This window comes from Chelmon rostratus, chromosome 4 (assembly GCF_017976325.1).
Source record: "Chelmon rostratus isolate fCheRos1 chromosome 4, fCheRos1.pri, whole genome shotgun sequence".
NCBI lineage: Eukaryota > Metazoa > Chordata > Actinopteri > Chaetodontiformes > Chaetodontidae > Chelmon > Chelmon rostratus.
Window position 1 is genome coordinate 11,796,810 of NC_055661.1, and position 23,093 is coordinate 11,819,902.

Genomic DNA, 23,093 nt, shown 5'->3' on the forward strand with positions numbered 1-23,093 from the left:
TATTGACCTGATGATGGCGCTTAAATAAAAGTTAATGGATTTCATTCAAAATCACAAATGTGAACCTCATGGTGGCGTTAGAGGAAAAGTCAGGCGATCACATTAGAATTAATCCTCTTGAAACCATGACCGCACAAAATGTGGCACCAGTCCATCCAGTAGATGCAGATAAAAAATATGGATAAGTGAAAAGTTTGACCTGCTGGTGGCGCTAGAGGATATGTCAGAGGATCACCAGTCATTAGGATTCTTCCTCTGGGGAACACGACTGCCTGTATAAAATGTCAAGACAATCCTTAAAATATTGTTGAGTCTGGACCAAAGTGGTGGACTGACAGTCAAAACATGTTTATTTTTCTCAGAGTAAGGTACCCAAAAAAGGAAACATCATACACAGGCACCGCTTCAAAGAGCAATCAGGCTGCAAAATTTACTGCCTCTAATTTGTATGGCAGTCCCACTTTTAGCTTAAACATCCCCCATGTTGCAATTAATCAGGGAGAACATGAAAGAGGACAAAAAGGCTGACAGAGCCGCACGGAAAGAGGAAAGGTCAGGTAGCAGAGACGCTGTGGAGACAGACAAAAAGCCAGAGAGACAGAGAGAGAGACAGGCATGCTGGTGTACAGCAGGGTAACTGTCGTCAGAGACTGGGAGAGGAGAAACCAACTGGGGAAGAAGGGTGAGGAGTTCAACAGGGAAACATAAATATTTGATCGAAGCCAGATTGACAGGGGAACAAAGGGCAGAGAGAGCGTCGCCTCTTTCCCACAGAGCAGAGAGGTGAGCCGGCTCTCGCTGTCCTTCTTTACATACTGTATGTCTACCATGTTGTGCTTTATGGTGAGGACTTGAACTAAATGTGACGACAGCTCCCGTGCATTAAGGAGCTAGAACTCACCGACTCAATCTTTGTAAGAACAGGTAATATTTTATGTGAGGGGAAAAAAACATGACACCATGAGAGCGCATGCAATCAAATGCTTAATGAGCCTTAAAACATCATGATTACAGTAAGAAGAACTTACAGCGACTCCGCCGCTCTACTGAGCATTTTATCGTCTTTCAGCTCCTTGTTTTGGCTTCATATACGTTAATGTTTCATTGCACTTACTGTGCTTTTTAATTCCTCTCTGTGCTGCTTGCACAGCACCAACAGTGGACAGAAAAAGTTACTGACCAGCTGGCGAACATTCAGCAGCGGCACATTCAGCAGCCTAAGAGCCAGATATTTCCTCCCGGAGTTGGTAGAGAAACACTTGACATAACTACAGGATGATAACATGTAAATGTTTTGTTTTTAGGTATTTCTAAGATTTGTTCTGTGATCCGTCTGTTTGATTCATGAGATAAATTTGATCTGTTACAAAAGCACACATCATCATATATAACACAACAAATAACAATAAAAAAAATGAAATTTCTCACCAAACTTATGCAACTACTTTGAGTTATCTTTGGCTTACTTTCAGGTGTTAATGTGGGGGAAAATGTATTCTTCATTGTCCTGCAGTACGAGTAAACATCCAAATGTTGAGTCTATGACCTTGCAGAGGTCTGCAGCTGGCTTTATTTTAATCGAACTTGGCTGTTATGTTGCGGCCCAAGAGCACAATCTTCACCTATCAAAGGCTTTCAAAACCTATTTTTAAATGACGACTCAAGAATTGCCAAACACTTGTCCAGCATATGGGGCCTCTGAGGCACCTGTCATCACACTAAAACTATTTTAGTCTGTTAAAAAGCATCAACAGAAAACAAACATTTCTGTGCCTTGGGAGCAGAGTGATCCTGCAGCCAGGAACATGAATTTCATTCTTTTTTCTCTTGCTGTGTCTTGAAGCCTGGCACGGCGCCGAGGCTGTGGCTTTGCTGATACTCTGGGACCAAACAACAAGGCAGCTTTCCTCTCTGAGCTGGCCAATATTACATGTATTTCATGTTTTCGCTGCTGCTCATCTATTATTTTCCAATGCAGAAGTCTTTGAAGATGATATCCAGGATCTCCTCTACCCCGACACGTCCAGTGATTCGGCCCAGGTTGGTGAGACCCAAACGGACACCCTCGGCTGCCAGAGCCAGGTCGATGTTGCGGTACCGCTGGTACTGAGCCAGGGCCGCCAAACACTGCTGCAGGTGGGCCCTGTGGCGGGCCTGGGTCAGGGTGGGGGCACCAGACAGAGGGTCGCCACACCTAGAGAGGAAGTTAGGGAACAAAATGAACTAGAGCAATCCACAGTTATTATTTTTTACTTTAACTTGAATTTTTGGCTTGGAAAGGGTGAGAAGCAGGCTCAGAAAAAAAGGAAACATAAGGGTGCAAATCAGATTTTAAAAATCATTTCCAGCACAAACATCCAGCCTTTTTGTTTCATTTATTAATTCAGGGCTCTGAAAGTCAATTTAGAAAATTTCTGACTTTGGTAACTGATCATCAATTTTGGTTCCTATAAATACAGCGCAGGTCAGTCTTTCTAATACAACATTAAGTGAGACATGTAGCCTTAGCTCTGACTCAACAAAACAATAGAACCAGTAGAAACTCACAGCGTCTTGACACTACTGTGCAGCACTGTGAGGAAGTCCTGCAGTCCTTCATTAGTGTGGCAAGAGATCAGACAAACAGGAGGGAGTCCAGAGACCCGACTCAGCTCTCTATCCAGCTTCAGCCTCTGCTCCTGAGGCAACAGGTCAATTTTATTCAGCACCAGGAGAGACCTGTCTGCAGGACATACTGTGGTTAGAAAGGAAGGAAGAAAAATGTGCATCAATACCAATGACTCAACTATGACTCCCTCAGTCACAGAGATTCTCTATTTGGTTATTCTTGGTGACTTAAAACTCTCTTTCCAGCCTGTACACTCTTGATATTTGCTTAATTTCTCCCACACGTTATGCAGCATTTTTATTTCAAGGCTTATGTAATACTAAGCTGTTTGATGGAAAAATGTGACCTAGATACTACCCAGGTGAAGCAGGGGCAGATGTGGCCTGGATGTCATACCTGTCTCGGGCTGCTCCTGGCTGGGCAGGACGCTGCTGAGGCGCCTCTGAAGGAAGGCCGCAGCTTGCTGTGCATCAGATGGGAGGTGAGAACAGTCCACGACCACCAAAGTCAGATCTGCCTGCTCCACTCTGGGAAAAAAAGAAAGCAGCCTCAACTTTTGACCTGGAATTACTCATATGATCAATCCTATTTTTGCAGACCAAATGACACCAATCTAAACACAGGAGATTAGTGAACAGATGTCCTGATATTTGACTAGATACCTTAAACTCTTCTTATTGTTATATTATGACACACCTGTCATCCCAAAAGGCTGCAATGTAGTAAAGTGACAGTTGTCTAAACTCGTTCACCTATCCTAGGTAGCATAAATACTTCTTGGCCACATTAATAATCTTAATGTAAATATCCTAACAACTGTTGCATGGATTAATTTTACTACACACATTCATGCCTCCCTCATGGTGAAATGTTGTTACTGTGGTGATCACATGACTTTTCATCTAAACCCAAGGTCAGGTTAAAATTCTAATTTGTCCAGTACTTTGGCTTATGACTAAACCACAATCTGTTGGCTTCAGATGTACTTTGTGTTAAGTGCTAATTAGCAGATGTTAGCATGCTAACATGTTAAAGTAAGATGGGCAAACAAGGTACACATTATACCTGCTATACATCTACATGTTGGCATGCTGACATTAGCATTTAGCTCAAAGCACTGCTGTACCTAACAGGGCTGCTAGCACAGCTGTAAACCAGGAAAAGAGGTTTTCTAGGAAGTACCGTGTTACTCTACAAAATGTCTTTTCCATCACGTGCAGCAGCTCCACACCTGTAAGTCAGAATAATGGCAGTGCCATTTTTTATACTATTATCTTAATGGTATTCACTTTAAATACTCTGTGCACTCCCACACCTTGGTCCCACAGTGAGGCAGCGGCAGCAGCGGATGCTTGTACTCACCACGTCCTTCCTGTAGTGACCCAGGTCACGAGCTTTAGACCTGCTCCCTGCACAGAAAGTCCCCCATTGAACACAAGCTGCCCACCCTTCCTATAGAGCCGCCAGGTCGCCCAAATAACTTAAACAAACAGTAAAAGAATTGCAGAATGTTTGCACTGGAAATGGGATTTTTGGTGTCAAATCTAGATTTTCATTGATGTTTTCCATCAAGCAGACTTTTTGAACACATTTATTTAATGAAGAATTTACGAAAGTGAGTTCCTTTAAATCTTCCCAAATTTCATTTTAACAGGTCTTAATATACAAGCAGTGATTCAACAGCCAATCGCTGCGTTAGATGCTTTATCCCCCTGTCAAGAACACAAGTACTTGGGGAAACAATTAACATTTGTCTTTTCTGGCATGAAAATTGTCATATTTTATACTGAATATTAACTGAAGTCTTAAATTCTGTAGACTGAAGTCTTTACTTTAAGTACAAAGACTGGAAACTGTACTTTCACCTATAAATCAATTACTAATTATTGTGAGGGTGTGTTGTTAGCCCATCATTTTTCCTCCTGTACTCTAACACCAAACTCGTGTCACTACACATGTGTATAAAAACTCATTAATATTATGTGTATGTGTGTGCGTCCATTCTTCTGGTTGTCTGTTTGCCTGTTTGCATATGATAAAGCAGTCATGTTGAGTGCTATAAGTGCTGCTATTCTTCCCTGCTGTAAACAGTGGAAGCAGCTGTCAATAAATGGCCATACAGAATACAGCGTGTCCATCCTCAACACCACAAATGGATAATGTCTTCTAATGGTAAATACTCTCCAATGAGGAAAGGGGGCTCTTCATTACGCAACCTCCTGGGAGTGTTTGTCTCGTGTATTTATAACTATGGCTCAGCAATAATATAAACTCTGGAGGTTACGTAGACATCACAAATATACAGTATGTTGTCCAGGGGAAAAGCAATGACTTATTTCTTCCCTTCTTTGTTTTCAAGCACATATTCTACTGGTCCCTCGGCTAATTTGCTCTGTGTTATTATACACATGTGAACAGTTGCTGACGCTGCAACCTGACATGTGCTTCCACACATGTTCTCTACATGTGCTACTATCTTGAGACTGAAGCTAAACAGAGACCAGTGTCAGTTTCTCAGGATTCTTGGCCTGCCTCATCAAAAATCTGAAAAGCAGGGAAACTGAGCTAAAGCAGCTTTATTGAATATTTCAAATAAAAAGGGCTTCATCCGCCTACCTTTCCCGAGCGCGGCGGACCCCCTCTCTCTCCACCAGGTCCGGGCTGTCTCTGAGGCCGGCTGTGTCACTCAAGAGGACAGGGAATCCACCGATGTCCAGTGCCGTCTCGACTACGTCCCTGGTGGTGCCAGCAATGGGAGACACAATGGCTGCAGGTCTCTGGCCTGGATGTAAAAACGTTGAAAGGAAATATTCTTTATTTTATTTATTGTGAAGAAATCCCACAAAAAGACAAAAATCAACAGTGTGTTTTTCTGACTCTGTCTGACTTCCCCACTCTGTTTGTGATGAACAATTTATACAGGCAACTGGGCACTGCCACTCTTTGCAAACATCACTAAAACAGGAGTAAACAGTTTGATGGTAGGGACTATTTTCAGGCACGGATTAATACACATGTAGTGCTCTGGTGAATATTTAGGACAGCAGGATGGTGTGTTTGGGATCAACTCGAAATAAACTAGAGTAGCTGCGTTACTAGTAATGAAGGAACGTGTCACCCAGTCGAACAGTGTGGCTTGCTGATGGGCATTTAGCAGAGTTTGAACAACAATTGAGGTCTATTGCACAGAGGAACAAACTATCAGACAGTGCCTGTCAGTCGGGTAAACTCATAGTTTGTTCTGGTGGTCTCATGGAAATTGCTGACAATAGGAATAAATTAAGTATATCACAAGACTCATTACAAAATGACAGTTCTAGTAGCTGTGGGGTACTGATGGTGGAATTAATCGTCTAAAATAGTCATTTGGTTTATTCTTTACTGAGTGCAGTGTGATACGCTTTCATGCAGTTTAATGCACATTAAGTGACATATGTGCCAGAAATATTTCTACGTGTGTAAACATATATTGTTCAATAATATCAACCATCTGACACTTTGGCATATCAGTCGCACTTATCAGTCTCATTTCGAAACCTCATTCAGGAACTTGGTGGTCTGACCATCCCCGTGTATCCTGCATCATACATACACCGATGACAGCTCATTACTACTCATGTGCGTTGGCTGGGTGTGAGCCCGGGCTAAAGGGAAGACTAATCAGACCAGGAAACCATAACAGGATCTTATCTGAAGGTTGATATATTACCTATTATTCTGATAGGAAGCTGTGAGGAGACCCTGCCAAGCCCCCTCTCAGGGTAATTTATATAAAGTGATTCTAAATGATTTAAGGACACAACAACCTAAACAAACAGACAACCATTCACCATAAACAACAAAAGTGTAGGTTGACATCAAACGTGGACACAAAACTGAAGAACTGATTCAGAATGAGAGAACTGAAGTGAACCAAGTGTTTACTTCTGTATTCTTAGTCATTTTTCTCTATTGATACACAATCAGTCGCATTTATTGCAGATTGTGACTCCAGTGTTGTCTGGAGAACGACCAGAATCAAAATCAGAAGTAATGAAATCTATATCAGTCAGAAAATTGACAAATTAATTAATTCATGTGTGCCAAGAGCAGGGCCTACTGTTCACAGTGTGTGTTATGGTGACTATTAGATTACATTCCTGCACATCAGGAGAGAGTTATAACACAAGTAGGATAGATTTCTTTGACCTTCCTGTCGTTCACATGAAAAAGCTGACTCCTCTAACGGTAACAGGAAAATAAAACATCTCGTAAACAGCAGCTGAAAAAACTAGCTTAGCAGCAGGAGTTTTCATTCCTGCAAAACAAAGAGTGCGAAGAAAAGTGGAGCTTTGATCATCTGCGACTCCGTGAAAGTGAACCCTGGATGTTGGAGCTGGAGCTCACTTTATATAACCTCGACCCCGACATCTACTTTCATGCTGCCTTATTGTCAGACTGCTGCTTGTTATCTAGATAAAAATCCTGTCTTGTAAAGGAAACACATTTCCCTCACTTTCTGTGCAGGAGGACGACAGCATTTGCATTTTAATGAATAATACACATTTCACAAAAATCCATGCTGCTTATTCTGAGACAGATGTTGCCATCTTCCCCTCCCTAATCTGGCTGACAGCGGTATGATTCAACAGTAAGGTTTTCAGAAGTTTTTTATTTATTTTATAATATTCTAATCTTAATCCCTCCGTGTGTGTGTGTGTGTGTGTGTGTGTGCTGGTTTACGTGGTTCTCTTACACAGTGTGTTCAGCAGGCTGCTTTTCCCTGCATTGGTGGCTCCTGCGATGACCACCTGGACTCCGCTGCGTAGCCTCTCACCTCTCCTCTCATCCTTTAGGTGTCGCTCCATCTCCGCTTGCAGATCACACACCCGTCTGTCCACTGCGGGTGCGAGAGGGAGATAAACAGACAGAGGAGGGAACAGAATGTGACGTGAGAAGGTTTCACGCTCAGCTTCACTTTCATGGCCTCGTAAAAGGAATTTCTGTCCTTTGGAGGAAAACAGCCTGTCCTCCAGTGTCTGGCACACTTTGTCTGGCTGAAAAATGGGTCAGGGACTTGTGTCTTTCCGCATGTGACTAAAGCGGAGGATGCTTTTGACGATACAGTGCAACAACAATACATCATTTTTCTTCAAATTTCAACTTCTTGAGAATCTTGATTGACTCAAATTGATTCATCCAACCTAGAATGACTTAAGGCAAAACTTCAGTTACGACATAAAACATGTCATTTGCTGTGTGTCTGCAGGTGGCAATGGAAAGTATGTATGCCAGGTTTTCTATTTTTGGAAGCGAGTCTATTATTATTTGCCACTCTGAGGCGTGAGCCCGCATTCCGGGCTACTAAAACAAACAGCAGTTCCCAGGCTTTATTGTGTCGAAACTTCATAACATCTGAGGCTTCTGAAGAGCTCTGCCAGTGCCAGACAGCAGGCGACAGACTCAGGGGGGACATCCCTCTCTCTCTCTCACTCACACACTCACACACACACACACACACACACACACACACACACACACACACACACACACACACACACACACACACACACACACACACTGTGGCCATGGGAAACCTGGGCACAGAGAGAACAGTTGGACTGTATGTGCTGCTGACTGCACTATTTCTGTGAGCGACGTGGCAGGTTGGCTTTGACGTGGCAGGTTGGCTTTGAAGGTAAGACGAATGCCTCTACTGTCCCCCTGGCCTTCTCTCCACACTTCCTCGAGGAAATTGTCTTTTGAGCAGTTTGATGTCTATAGTTTCTCCCTGCGGTGCAGCAAACACACACGATGGACAGCTGAAGATCCAAACAGGAAAGGCAGCCGGATTCCTCTCTCCTCAGAGAGAAACAGAGCCCTCTCACGCCTCGGCTTCACCTCCCTCCGAACGCCTGAGGGATGACTGTTAGACTGACTAAAATGACTGTTTGTTATTTTTCTCCAGCGCAGAGGACAAAGTGTATACGTACCTTGGCTTAAGACCCCATCCTCAATGAGCTCATCCTCACTGAAGTCTATGAAGGCCTCAACATGAGCCAGACACTGTGCGGCACACAAAGCAGAGAGGAGAGACAGGAAGAAATCAGTGTGTGAAATACGGCTTTAGACCACTTAATTAGCACCTTTGTCCCCCTGAAAATATCAAAATCCACAGTTGTGGGGTCTGAAAATATAAGACAACTGTTTTCTATTTATACTGTAAACTTTTATTTGCATGTTGAAATGTTGAAATATGAGCAGCCAGCACAGAAAGCACAAGTGATGGTGAACAGGTAGCACAGTATATCTAGTTGCTTTTGCTGCTACTAACATGCATATTTTACCTGTTATACCTGTATTTACAGTATACAAAGGTGTGTCTTTAGTGTTCTTACAACACTTAACAGACAAGTAAAATACACTACACCCTCACTTTTAGTCAGAAGATAATAAAAAGGTCCTCACATTTGAAACTTCTTTTAAAATGGCTTCGGTAATATTCTTTATTTCCCTTATAGCACATATTTAGATTAATTGCTTAATCATCTCATCTGTCAAAAAGTAGTAAAAAATGCCACTTAAGGTGACGTCCAACAGCACATAATGCAAAGATTTTCAGTTTAAGATGATCCTCCCATTTAAAAAGCAAAGCAAATATCTGCTATTTATCCTTGAAGAAAAGCTCAAATGATTTCTTAATTACAAAAAGTGCTGAATTGTTTTCTGCCCACTAACTTTTAATAATAATAATAATAATTTCTAATAATAATTTTAATTTCTAGTGCACTTTCTAGTGCACTTTTCATCGGCAGGATCTCAAAGTGCTACAAAGTTAAAAAGTTAAACAAAACAAAACAAAAAAGTTAAAGCAATGCTCAATGAAAACAATAAACAGGTTAAAATCAGTTCATAATCAACATTCCAGGACTATTCTTAAATGAGGTGCAGTAAATTACATTGTTGTTGTTATTTCGAGTCACATTTTTGGGATCCATCTAAATGTAGAAAACAGTGGAAAAACCTCAGTATTTCCAGCACAGCACCGATCAGTATCTTGATTGACACTGCGGAACATAAACACAATAGTAGTATAGCCGCACAAAAACAGGAAGCGTCAGATCCCCATACTTTAATCCATTCACAAAAGTGGGAAGCCAGCATTAAAAAAAACTGCATTGTTTGGGTGTCAAATGACAGTTTGACCCCTAACATCATACAGATGGTATACTTCTGATTAACTGGATTCCCAGAAATCGGAGTCCGAGATAATGGCCCGTTGGAATTGATTCTAGGAATTGTCTTCAGAAAGCTGTAGGCAAGCTGCTTGACGGTTTCTCAGGGGAGATCACCTGGACCGGTTGGTCAGGTCTGGTGCCAGAGTGTTTTCAGATCATTGGTCCATATTCTCAAAACAGTTCGCAGCAGAGGAGGGGTTGGCTTGCATCCATTAAGTTGAAGTGGTCATCAGCGGTCAGTGACCGGCTGCTCTGAAGCGCCTCAACAAGGAGCGACAGGAAAACTCGGCCTCGGTCAGGATTAGATGTATAAAAAGATGTAAGAACACTTGTGGCACCATATCAGGGTAAGAAGCATTAAGTTTAGCTGTAAGTCTTATTTATGGACCTTAAACCACAACATTGTAGCGGTGGATACATTAAAATTTGTATGTTTCATATAACGATGTTTCTGGGTATTTTTAGCGAGACATTGGGACATTTTACAGCTTCAGCTTTCCAGTTTTTTGGTGACTAAGATGGGTATTTCAAGCCAAAACACGATCTTTTCCGCATCTGAACCAAGTGGTTTTTGTGCTTAAGCTAAGCTGACGTTAACCACAGCATTGATTAAGTTAATCAAATTAAAGATTTAAAGGTGGAAAACAGAAAGTTTCAACATATCTGTGGTTTGCAGAAACATACAATGCCAACATTTATTCTGGCGTTGGGCTGGACAGCAAAGTGAAAACGTTGCTATTTTTCAACTGCATGGAGTTTCCAAACTTTTGGAAGAGGTGGCTTAAGTATCAAGTGGTGCAGGACAACACAGTGCAGAGGTGGAAATGATGAATCACTCTGCTGATCTGCTAAACTTTTCATGCTCATCAGTACAAAGATTCACTGACTATGTAATTTGCTTAAGCAAAGTCGCATTACCGTTCACATTAATCACTTCAGTGCAGGATGTACTTACAGCCAAACGGTTAAGGTGGATTCCACATAAAAACAACCTTTCTTGCATGTTATACCCGTCCCTCCTGTCTGCATCTTTGATGTCTGCTATCAAATTAAACCAACAAAGCCACACTAACACAAAAAAATCTTGCAATTCAGCAGTTCAGTACGTACTGTGTTCCTTTCTCGCTCCACTCTAATTTATCTTAACTTCAAGACTGACTCCACTTCCTGACCCCTATTCATATATACAGTGTACAGCACAGGACACTGTACAGATAAGACAAACAATACTACTGCACAGAATATATCACTGTCTTTATTGTGCGACTGTCTTAAGGGACAGACATACAGCTGCTGTGCTCGGTGCAATTCATCGTTAATCCATCCAAAACAAAACAAAGCCAGATGTTCTGAGATGGAAATAACATGAAATCCACTGGAGCAAAGATGGACCAGCAGCACAAACAAGGTCCTTTTTTCCAAAAACTTCTTGTTCTTAGAAAGTCAAAAATCCAAAATGCCTCTTAGCAGCTTTCCACAGGAAAGTCCACATTAACAGTTCAGTGATGTCTCTCAGCAGCATCGACTCTGTTCTGGAGCCAAAACAGTGCAGGGGTACACAGAACACAGAGTCACAGTGCGGACCAGAGGAAACGTTGTGGTCACCAACCTGATCACATAATAGCAATTACAGCATGTTTTCACAAATTAAGAAATGTGATCCTGCAGCAGATCAGTAGTTCTGTGAATCAGACACTCTTACTAAATAAATGATCAATTACTTTAGTTACTATTACTTTGGTTGAATAGAGTATAATAGAGTCACAAAAATTATATTTTAGTCTTTAAATGTTTTTATGTTCAATACTTTTTATAAATATCATCAATTGATATACCTGCAAAATACATGTCAACGATTTAGTAACGTGTTATCTGAACTTCACAATAAGTTTCCGCTTTTTTTCCCAATCCTGGCTGCAATCAGTGTAAGATAAATATCGACATGTGCCATACAGATTAGTATTTTGATTCTCAACAGAAACACGTGCACTGCACGTACCACAGCAACATGAAAACAGGAAGCCTTCCCATAAATGAATCCATCGATGGTGTGTTGCGAAAGCAGCTGTCACAAAAAAAAAAGGAAAAAAAAAAAAGAAAGCATTGTTTGGGTGTGAAACGACTGAGGCCTGACCTACAGCACAGTACAGACGGGTTCTTTCCAAAACACTGTTTTCTGGGAAATGTCAGACATGAATATGGACAATGTCTCTCTGGGGAGAACTTCAGGAGTTCGGTTAATTTCTAACTCAGAATTATATAAAAGAAGGAATTTCTAAAGGCCCCCCTGTGCACCTGTCAGGTCAAAGACCAGGTTGGGTTTGAGTCACTATGAGGTCCAAACGTGGTTGAGGTCAAGTCATGCTGAAGACCAAAGCAAAACAAGTCTGATTTCAGCAAACGCAGCATGTGAGAAACAAAGATGTATGCCCACACACACACACACACACACACACACACACACACACACACACACACACACACACACACACACACACACACACACACACAGGTTTCTACAGTACCGCTGAATTCAATAAATGTATATAGTGCTAAGGAAAAGGTACTCCAAACATCAATAAAATACACATTTCTATATCATATATAGTAGACATGAAACCAGTGCCACTGGTTGACCCACCTGTTTCAGTCTGTGGCTCCAGTTCTGGTAAAGGCGTCCCAGCTCTCCTGACATCTGCCTGAGAGCCTGTCTCCTCTGAGCCTCTGTCTCGGCATGGATCAGATCCCCGAGCCCCTCCACCTGCAAGAAGCATTTTACAAGCAGTCTACATTTTATTTCTATTTCTTGCACAAATGCTTTCATTCTGACTAAATCTATGACTAAACGTTTTTACCCTATGATGTGACTGATGATGACAGGTTATATGCTTTTAGAAGCATATGATGCTGCCTCTGTACCTTGCTACTGTAGAGACAGCATTTACATTGTTACTGCTGCAGCTATGATGCAGCTATGATCTTTTCAGGGACAATTAAAGCATATCTTTCACATTGATTACTAGGGTAAGATATTTTTGCTCCCTTGATTGAACTTTAAAAGGCATTTTGAACACTTCCAGGAGAAATTGTGAACCACATTTGCGTTGTCTGTTGATGAATACATACAGCTTTTAGCTAACTCTATGCTTCTTATTAATGCTTACGGCTGCATATTTGGCTGCTTTATGAAAACTTTTACCATCCCATCTGCAGAGGCCCACTAGCTTTATTCATGCATACATGTTTGACAACCCAATGAAAGAATTGTTCAAAGGGCAAAATATGTAAAAGAGAAATTGTTCACTGTTGACATTTCGTGAACTTGAAATCCCTGTTCATTCCTGACCCTGTTTATTCCACATTTATGCTGCAAAATTACTCTGAAAAGCTCTTGATATGCAAATGTGCGCAGACCTGTCTCTGTGCATTTGTCTATGCTCCTCTTGACCTACCTCTGTTAAACCCAGTTTCCCTGCTTGGAAGGCTCTCCGCGTGAACTCTCCGGCTTCAGCGGGCCTCATGCCAGGCACGCTTCCTGAGAAACACACACACAAAGACACACACAGCATACAGGCATGAAGAAATGTATGAGGCACGAGGTGGGTTAGCATCATGCACACAACACACACACGAGCAGAGGCGGATCAAACGCAGGGTCAATGTGTCACTCAGGGTTCACTTGGAATGAAAACAGGCACAACTGTGCAGGTTAAGAAAAGGTGACATTTTCTTTGTTTTCACAACCGTTTTTCAAGTCTCATCAGGAGGAGACAATAGTGAGCGCAAAACCATTTGGCAAATGGGGGTCATGATCTGTGAACTGGAGCAAAATATCCTGCATCCTCATTCCACTGCCTGGTTGTCATCTTACCAACATTTTCACTACTTTTCATTAGTTAGAAAAAGAAGTAGTCAGCAGTGTCTTGAACACAAGTGTAACGCTTTTCCTATCTAACAATTCCAGACTGGTCATAATCTTTCATTAACAGGTATGAAGCGTTTATTAGCATTTCTGATTTATACAATGCAATACTGCCCTCTGGGAGGCCAATGGGAAAACTGCAGGACAACATTACTTGTCAGTCACAGTAGGATTGTCACGCTTGCCAAGACACATATCATAAGTACCTTAGAAATAGGAATGCATGTGTCAGGTTTCCCTTTTAAGTCACAGTGATGGGCAGCCACATGATTTCACCAGCTGCTGTGTTTAGATTTCTTATGCGGGCTTATATTACTGCCTGGGAAGACTATGAAGACCCACATACCATAAACACCCTGAGAAAGTGGCACTGTATGTTTGTGTTCTGAACTGCATAATATCAGGTTGTAAGACATTGTATCATACTCAAAATGTTACCAAGAGCGTGTAAGACGGCAGTAATGACCGCAGGACCGCCGTGGATGTGGAACTCCACACTGTCCTCTCCGGTGAAACTGTGAGGAGCTGATGACATGAACACAGGAGAGACAACGCCACAGTCTGAATATCCTTTAGTGATTAAAGGAGAAAAATGTTTAGGAATACCTTCATTACATGTGGGTTGCTAGAGCTGAGTGATACCAAGAGACCCACAAGACTTAATACTGTGTGGAGATATAAACAGAGCAGCTCTAGCTTGTACATTTTGAACATTTTGAACGTGAAAGATGGGACTTATGATTAATATTTAGCAACCAAGCGGGTTTCTGATCACTTTACACACATGCAGCCAGGTGCTCGTGTTCTTGGGATGGTTTGTATTTTGCTCTGACAGTACCACGGATTGCAGGGGAATTCATTCCCTCTCTTGCTGTTTTATCTGATTTACTCCTAATCAAGCATTCTTTATATTACTGTTACATTCAGAGAGCCATAAAAAATCAATTCACAGACACTTGAACCTTGCTTGAGACAGGTAATGTTTAACATTAACATCTAAATATCTGATCCAAGGCAAATTCTAATATGACACAAAGAATCCTCTGCATTAGCATTGTCTTACACTGGACTGTATTGTCATTTATTGATAAAAACTTAGAAGGAGATAGGAAGCAGTCCACTGTGTGTAAAAAAAGACAACATCCACATTACAAGTCACAGAAATTACAGAAATGAAATGTGTGGTGTGTGTGAAGTCAAAGAAAACAGACCTGGAAACCAGAGGACAAGTCCGCGGTCCAGCACTTCTTTAGACTGGGGGTCTGTGATGCTGCGTAACAGGGCGGTACGTGGAGGAGGCAGACTGCGGGTGAGCCCGGCCATACACCTCAGAGCTGTAACTGAAGCTGGACCGCTGGCTCGTACCACAGCCACCCCACACCTGCCATGGCCTGATGATAATGCAAAGATGGTGTCAGCATCAGCCAGTCCAACTGGGTGTTCATCGCAGGTGGAGAGGAATCTGCAGGATGGAGTTCCTCTGCTGGAGACAAATGGTAAGAAACACTGGAACTAAGTCTCACACAGAAATGCTATATATATTCTGGAGCACCAAAACTGAAAAAAGGTTCATTAAAGATTTTCAGAAAAGTAAAAAAAATCCTGAAAATGCCAATAAAATATAGTTAGTTAAATAACTGAAAGGGAGTGTACAAAGAAATATATAGGTCTACTTTATACGTACATGGAGAAAATAAGGAAGATTTAATGATTAAATGTGTGGCAAGAAAGTAAAATAAATGAAGGTTTAATGTATTTAACCAACTGAAAAAAGCTCTTTTTTTAATCGACTGATTGAAGATGAAAGGAAGAGCAGAAAGCTTTATATTTCTTTTCACATTCCAATTGAATCATTCAACTACTAGTATCATTATTGATGTATTCAGTTACACTTTTTGACTTTCTGATTTCTTTTAGTGATTTGACGGTTTTGGGGCTCCTACAGCAACAAAAATGAAATCATTTTTCAAACAATTTAAATGGCAAGATTTTAGTCTTGTGAGATTATCTATTGAGGCAAAGACATAAACGGGACAGTTTCTGAATTAGTGGCCAGAAAATAGAAAGGGAGATCGATATTTGGAAACAAACCTTGTCCTAAGTGTGTGGACAGCAGCTCTCCATATCCCATGATAAATGGATGACAGCATAATTATCAGAAGGATCTAACAACGTTACCAAACGGCTCATGTACTTGCTGTTTCTCGTGTGGATGATTTTAGAAACTGGCATTGCAAAACGTGCTCTGTCCTTGACAAAATCATTACATTTCCCCCACTCCACTGTCGGTAGTGTCGGAGTAACCGGTGAACGTAACACTAGCTGGTAAATGGAGACTGTTCATCATCTATAACCGTTCGTTTTTGCTAGAAAAGCTTCTTTAACAAAGTCCTACCGCCACCGGTACCCTTCTACCGTTTACATTTACCACGATGACAGTGTTGCTCTCTGTGTTGATTGTGATTGGTCTGCGTTTTCCACTACAGCGGCAGCTTCTTCAGTGCCATTTGTTAAGGACTTGTCAATCTGTATTAAGTCCCGCCTACTGTGCGCCATTAAATTCAGTCCGTGTAGCTACCATTACTCGTTATCGCTGACCGACACTATCTATCTATCTATCTATCTATCTATCTAAGATCTAAGATAAGATTTTTTTTTAAAAGCCAGAGTTGTTTGATGAGTCCCCTGAACATTTTTTGTTTACGTTTTTATCTTGTTTTGTATTCAAACAAATGCATTTTTTAACGCTATTGTTAGGCACTTCAGTTTTTACAATCATTGCTTTTTATGTAATTGTTATTTATTGATTTACCTTGGCTGTACTGTGAAATACAATATAATCAACTTGTTTCTTCCTTGACATAATAGTACATCTGTTCATTTTATTATCAAATTGTTACCAAAAAAAAGGGATTTGAGAAAAAACCTTCTGACAGATCATGGAAAAGGAATCTCTGGGAAAACTGCAATGAAAGTAGATGAAAGAATAAGCATTTTTTAACAAAAAAGGCACAACAATGACAAATTGTGCTTCTCCCAAAACAAACATCTGTTTAAAAGGTGTTTATTTTGATAAGGTTGTTATGTTTTAGTCTTATTTTGATCAGTAAACACTCAATGGTGTTTCTGACATTTCGACAATCCCAGTAAAAGTCGACTTGATATTAGAAAACACCTCTCAGTTTAACAATTTAACAGCACCACAGTCCCTAAAACGACCACGGAGTTGAACCAGCTCCCTCTAAAACAGTTTCAACACAACTGAACATTATAACCTTCATGAAGGTAGGATTTATTGCTGGGCTGTTTCAAGTTTCAAGTGTGTAATAGGTTGCACAAGTTTTGGCTAGGTATATCTAATAAACTGCCAGTCTATGTGTAAAGTATGAACTCTGTCACTGTGTTAATTTTCACAGTTAAAATATTACTTAGCGTTTTGGTGTGTGTGTGGTGTTGTGAGTTTTTGTGTCTTATACTTGCTGGTAGTGTGGTCTGTAGTTCTTCATGGCTTACATACTTACATACATATTACATGCATAGTACAAACACAGAGTAAGGGCTACATATGCACTGGTGTGTGTGTGTGTGTGCATGCGCGTGCTTGCTCCATTGCACCTCCTTGTAGCTGTCATCCCAGAGGGTGGTGAGTAAGCAGAATTCTGCTTGAAGACGAGGTGCTTCTGAGCTGCCAGTGATACGAGGGGGAGGGCCGCCTGCCTGCATGGCTGTACTGTGAAACACGGCATCCAGGAGGCCTCGCCAAGGAGATGGATTGTGTATATGTCAAAGAGGCATGGCCTGAGTCCCGGGGAGCAATCTTTAACCTGGGATCTCAATAATTTATTGGCTGCTCTTGTGTGTCCACAAAGCATGACAGCTGCCACCTCACAGCTGTTGAGCACATCAATATACAAACCTCTTTGTCGGACCAAAAGACCTTTAATCAGATCATGGATCTGAAAAAAGATGATGAAATTCTCTTTGTTAGATTTGACAGATTACCTCCATCCATCTGACACACGCACACCTCACACATAGTTTACCTCCTCCACTGGCTGTAACACTGCATAATGTTTGTTTTTTTTATAACACAATACCAGTAGAAGATAAACTGCATGGTCAGTTGCAAAACTAGTGTTTGTTTTGAAGGATGTGTTTGGGTGTAGGCTCGCTTTGGCACAGGTTGCCTTGTTTGACTTGGTTGTTTGCCCATTTTAAAACACAGTTTGGTCTGCAAAGAAGGCCTTCATGCGTATAGTTTGTTGATGTGGATGATACAGTGATGAACTGGCAAAGCAGAATTTCATGCAATAAAAATGAATTTTATACAGCTGCTGAATACACAGTGTGTAAGAGTGTCTGGTGGACTGAAGTGAAGAGGCCTACTTGTCCCTGGACCTGAATGTCGCTTAAAATTTAATCTATGAGGATATTTTTGCATTAATAAATAAATCATATAGTCTATTTAATCCTCCGGGTCAAGGTAGTGCAGTCAGACTCACAGAGGAGAAATACCTGCTGGACTGCAGAAAGCACCTGCCTGGGAACCTGCTGCTGAAAGGGTCTCCATATCTCTAAAAGAGCACAAGAACATTTTGGTGACCAGGTTAGTAATGTAAGCCACACATTTTGTTTGTTGCCTTAATGTAGCCAAGTGGATTCTATTTCTGGCACCAATTTGAAGCCAGACTGCTGGCAGAGGTCACTGTAGGGCGATAAATATACATTTCTCCTGGAAGATGGCGAGACCGTGCAGACATGCATACATGACGAATCACTGCTATGTTCTTAAAGTATGTCTGTGGGGTTTTACAGTCTCTGTGTGAGGTGACTTTGTAATAACAGCTTCCTAAACTGACTTCACAGTTTAAATTCTGATGAATGAAATCCTGGCTGAAACCATCTGGAAAAAATACTCATAAAATCATCTGGACTGCTAAATAATCAGGCTGCTAAAGTGAATTGTTGTAAGGTGTGTGTGTGTGAGTGTGTGCGCGCGCTCTCGTGTCCGTGCGTGTCACCCAGCCCCCCCTCCCCCCGCCCTCCCTCTCTTTGTCCCTCCTCTGTAGTCGTCGGAGGAGCTCTCTCCATCTATCCGCGCATCCTGCTCCAGAGATGCACCAGGATGATCTGCCGCTGCACCGCCACCGACAACCTTCACTTCACTTTCACACTCATTTAACCCCTCGCTCGGACCCCCGCCGACCGCCGCGCTACACCCATGCTTTGCCCTCCCCCTGAGATGCGATACCAGTGCACGGTTTCCCGGAGAATATCTTCATCTTCCGTCGCTCCTCGCTGATAGAGAGCATGCCCGACACGGGGACAGGCGCTGCAGTCGCGGCGGCCGCCAGCGGTGCGACCACCGCCGGCGACGGCACCGAGAGCTCCCGGCACCGCCACCGAGCGCAGCAGGGAGACGCGGAGAGGCCGGAGCCGGCCGCTGCCCCGCCACAAGCCTCCTCCGGTGTGCTGGGTGAGTCGAGTGTTTCCTCTTTGGCTTCGGACGATGCGGTTTAGGACGCGTAAGGAGGAACAGAGGACAGGTGAACGTGATGTTGGCAGACGAGACGAGCACCGCACCATCACCACACACCTCGCGGCACCGCTCTATTGTCTGCACGAGGGCGTCCCAAAAATACCAAATGATCAGACTACAGGCCTGTAGATGACGGGGATGACTTTGACTCACCGCGTGTTCGCTTATCAGAGGCTTTTTGTAAATTAGCCTATTGATATTAGGTGATATCCTCTCATTAGGAAAATGGCTGCATTTTGCCTCATCCTAGTGGCCGATATTGTATATCAGCCTACCTCCTGTCATGACAAGCCTATTTCCACAGTGTTCCTACATATAGTCCGTGGGTACTTGTAATAATTGCTAGTGTTTTTTTTTCCCCACAGCATCCTTGTAGGCAGCTAGTAGACTATGATTGGCTGCTAGTTGTTTTCATTAATGTTGTTTCTGCTCAGTTCTGTGTTATCCATGAGAGCTGCCTCTCTGTCCTCCAGGTAACCAAATGTTTAACTTTGTGATGTCATTCAGGCATTTCTAAACTATTATAGCCTGACTAGACTGCTGTTGTCTGTTTCCATGTTATTGCCTCAGTTTGAGTTGCCATGCTATTGGATAGGGCAGGTGCGTGTTTTGTCACTTCACTGAGGGTAAAGCCATAAAGGCTGCACCTCTCACAACCATATTCCCACTATTTATAACTGTATGCGTGTCATGTGTTTTACATGCCAGTGCTGTGTGCATTCATAGTATTATTTTACCTATTTTGAACAGGGTAAGCAGAACAAACACGCTTTCTGTTTACTCTCCATGGCACTGATAGCGGATTTGAATAGGCCGTGTCTCCTTGCAAGAATTGCAAACAAGGCTATTTTTGGAGCAGACCACAATATTAGCCTGGGTAGAGAGTCTCAGCTGCCGAGCCAGGGTTGTTTTGCTGTGTGAGGGGTGCAGACACAGCCTCTGTGCTCCCTGTGAGCACTGCTGCAGAGTGATGCAGTGGAGCACCTGGCTGTCAGCGGATGAGCGCGCCTTTCCACACTTGGTCGAGGTAACCTGAGCCGGTTGCTGCTGACTGGAAGAGCAGCCTGATGTCATCCTGTCGAGAGCGTGGCAGCTCGGGCCCTTGAATGGGTTACAGGACGATTCAGTAAAATGAAGATTAGTTCAATTTTGCAGTTACTTAATGAGCTGGAAGCTGTGCTGGATGTAAAGAGAAGGACTGGGAGTGTAAACCTGTGAGGGTAGAGGCAGATAGTAAACATCCACATCCACATAAAAGTTTACTGAAACCCTTAATAAACTGGGTCAGCATTAAAATGTGTGGAGTGGAGTTTTCCTTCGCTGACTGAAATGTATCTGTAGCATCAAGCATCTAAAACAGTCAAATCCTGTGAGCTGGCATCAAATGTCACAGACTCTTGTTTCCAAATCAGAAATTTCTTGTATGGCTGCGTGTGTTAGCCATTGAAAACAGGATTTGGCTTCTTTTGTTAAAGTTAGTAAGGGTGTGTGGAAAAAGCACATTTATATTTCTTTATGTCAGGTATCGATAAGGTATGGTTTGGCTATCAGTGCTGAAAGCTCAGGTATTGTTGCAGCTATAGTCACCTAGCACCTACATAAATGTTTCTTCTTGGGTTTCTTTGGCATGAACACATTTCAGAGAATGTGTTTTAGCCCAGCACTGAGTTAGGGGATATTATGTCCACAACAGAGGGAAGGAAACAAATAGTCAAGGCACAGTGCTTTGTTAAAAGCCTTTTCTGTCGTGGCTACATGATTACAAACAAGACCAAAACACACTGACTACAGGGTCAACCAATCACAGTAATATAAACTCTCTTTGCACCTGTGCTCATCCCATGAATGACATGTCACAGATAATGCGAATGAACACTTATATTCATGTAGGTTTTCTTGAAACAGCACATGACTTATACATCTAAAAGAACCCCCACCCGAAATACAGACAACTCATAATAAACTCACCACTGTGCTTCTCTTGGGGAATCAGGTTTTGTGGGCAGAATTTGCCAACACGTACATCAGGACCGCCTGCTTTGTGTTAAATTGCTGTCAAATGCAAGTGGCGCCTCCTTCCTGTTTTATTTATTTATTCGTTTATTTGAGAATATTGTCACTGACAGGGAGCGCATAAACCACAGCTTTAGGGATGGTGGCATGTTTAAACGCATCGCAGACAATAAAAAAACTACATCACAGCTTGTTGTTGTAAGTATCAAAGGTGGGACGTGAATCAGGCATGTTAAGATCGGTGACTGTCCTGCCCTCCTGAAACCTCTTGCCCTCACTTGCCTGTGCTTTCCTTGCATGGGTCATGAGAGAGACGGATTGGGTTTGGGGACATCAATGGGATTAGCATGATATCACATAACCGCCCTCACACGTGTCAGTGTCAGTCAGCTACGCAGCAGCGAGTCAGGGTGATTTCTCCGGTTGAGATTTTGGTTGCAGGCTGGAAGGATTTTCCTCACTGGAGGCTCGGATGCTCGATTGTCTCCGTGCCTCCACCACATTTTCCTAATCCCTCCACAGTAGACTGGAATGACTTTGATCCTCTCAGCCATCTTCCTTTGTAGCTCCAACACTCACAAGCCAGCGTTTCAAAGATTAATTAAGCGCCCATCATTAGAAAAAGCGACGTGAAAGTCTCACCAATTAGTTTGTCTTCCCTCTGAGGCCACTGCTGATAAGATTCTGTGTTGTGGAAATCAGGTCATGTAATTTGTGGTCGCCCAATCAGCCAGCGCAGTGGTTCAGGACGTTTGTCAGGATGAGATGAGAATCATTCTCATTTGGAAAAAGATACAAAATTTTGAGTCTCTGCACGCTTTCCTTAAAATCCACGAATGAGCTTTTTACTTTAATTCTCTATTTTATCTTCAGGTTGAAGTGTTTTGTGAGTGTTTTTTGCTGTGAACACATAAAACTCGGGCCTTAATGAGACGGTGTGGAAATGACAACTGAATAGTTTTTCAGGACGCTGCCCAAAATACTTCAGTAATTAATGTATTGTAGTCATGTCCCTTCACATCAGGTATTACACTACAGTAGCTCTTAATTGCTACACTATATATTGGGTTTCACTTCATAAAATATGGAAAATTCCATCTAAATTCCATCTAAAACAATAGTTTGAAACCTCTTTTTTCAACCGTGTTGTGATCTGATGGCGAAGGTCTTTTCTGAGGCAGTGGCGAGATCTGAAGAGTCCATTTCCAGCTATGTAAACTTATTTAACTCCATCCTTGGTGCCTGGCATTAATACACTCACTTCACAGTCTGCAAAATGCATGAGAAAAATGTATTAAGCAGGGATCTGCACTCATCCATAGACTTTTGGCCAGGGCTCTGCTCTCTCGCTCTCACTGCTTCTTAAGCAAGTAGAATACCTCAGCTTTGACAGCAGTCAGGTTCAGTGTCACACAGGTTGCTTTAAATACAGCAGTGCGAGGCAGGGCAGTATTGAGAGGAAGAAGCATGACACCAAAAAGAAGAGCTGTTTTTCCCAGCAGCAGACTGACTGAGCCGTTGGTTTCGTGCCCTCCCACAGCTTCAGAAATGAAGGGGCTGATGAATGTAATGCAGCATGATATGATGACAGCAGCGTGTTGTGCCTAATGACTCCGATCTAAATGTCTCTCTGTGCATCTCTTCGCGTATCTCACTCTTATTCATTGCATGTTGCACAGAGATATATTTCCTGTCCCTCTCTCCCCTTCGAGAGTAAGTGCTGAGCTGCACATTAGCTGAATTAGCAATCGAGGGAAATCGTCTCCATGTGGGGTGACCTTGCTGCTGGTAATG

The 23,093-nt window shown here is 42.3% G+C and overlaps 2 protein-coding genes across 3 annotated transcripts in view; one reads left to right on the forward strand and one right to left on the reverse strand.

Annotated features, from left to right (window-relative positions):
* Positions 1 to 1,134: 1,134 nt before the first annotated feature.
* gtpbp3 (GTP binding protein 3, mitochondrial) lies at positions 1,135 to 16,132 on the reverse strand. Of its 2 annotated transcripts, none has more exons than XM_041935863.1 (11): positions 15,839 to 16,132; positions 14,959 to 15,230; positions 14,186 to 14,272; positions 13,278 to 13,360; positions 12,467 to 12,586; positions 8,581 to 8,653; positions 7,344 to 7,487; positions 5,225 to 5,390; positions 3,005 to 3,135; positions 2,548 to 2,722; positions 1,135 to 2,194 (listed from the first exon to the last, which is right to left on the reverse strand). In XM_041935863.1, exons 1-11 carry the CDS (start codon positions 15,895 to 15,897, stop codon positions 1,963 to 1,965), a joined length of 1,542 nt encoding a protein of 513 aa, XP_041791797.1. In that variant the 5' UTR covers positions 15,898 to 16,132; the 3' UTR covers positions 1,135 to 1,962. The 2 variants fall into 2 exon arrangements, with proteins under 2 accessions (XP_041791797.1, XP_041791796.1); XM_041935862.1 differs by having other exon boundaries at positions 2,548 to 2,734.
* A 2,776-nt stretch (positions 16,133 to 18,908) lies between these two features.
* The window catches only part of ano8b (anoctamin 8b), a 37,006-nt gene continuing 32,821 nt past the window's right edge, over positions 18,909 to 23,093 (forward strand). Inside the window, exon 1 of the mRNA XM_041935111.1 lies at positions 18,909 to 19,223. Coding sequence (XP_041791045.1) covers positions 19,058 to 19,223 — 166 coding nt within the window. The 5' untranslated portion in view covers positions 18,909 to 19,057. The remainder of the gene's footprint in view (positions 19,224 to 23,093) is intronic.

What these genes read in the sequence shown, in the direction of transcription:
- gtpbp3 (XM_041935862.1), bottom strand. Translation starts at nt 15,897, where the DNA reads ATGCTGTCATCCATTTATCATGGGATATGGAGAGCTGCTGTCCACACA. An exon ending in GGAAACTGGGTTTAACAGAG is followed by an intron (nt 12,587 to 13,277) that starts GTAGGTCAAGAG and finishes TGCTTCTTGCAG; the next exon opens with GTGGAGGGGCTCGGGGATCT. An exon ending in CACAGTAGTGTCAAGACGCT is followed by an intron (nt 2,195 to 2,547) that starts GTGAGTTTCTAC and finishes CTTCCTCTCTAG; the next exon opens with GTGTGGCGACCCTCTGTCTG.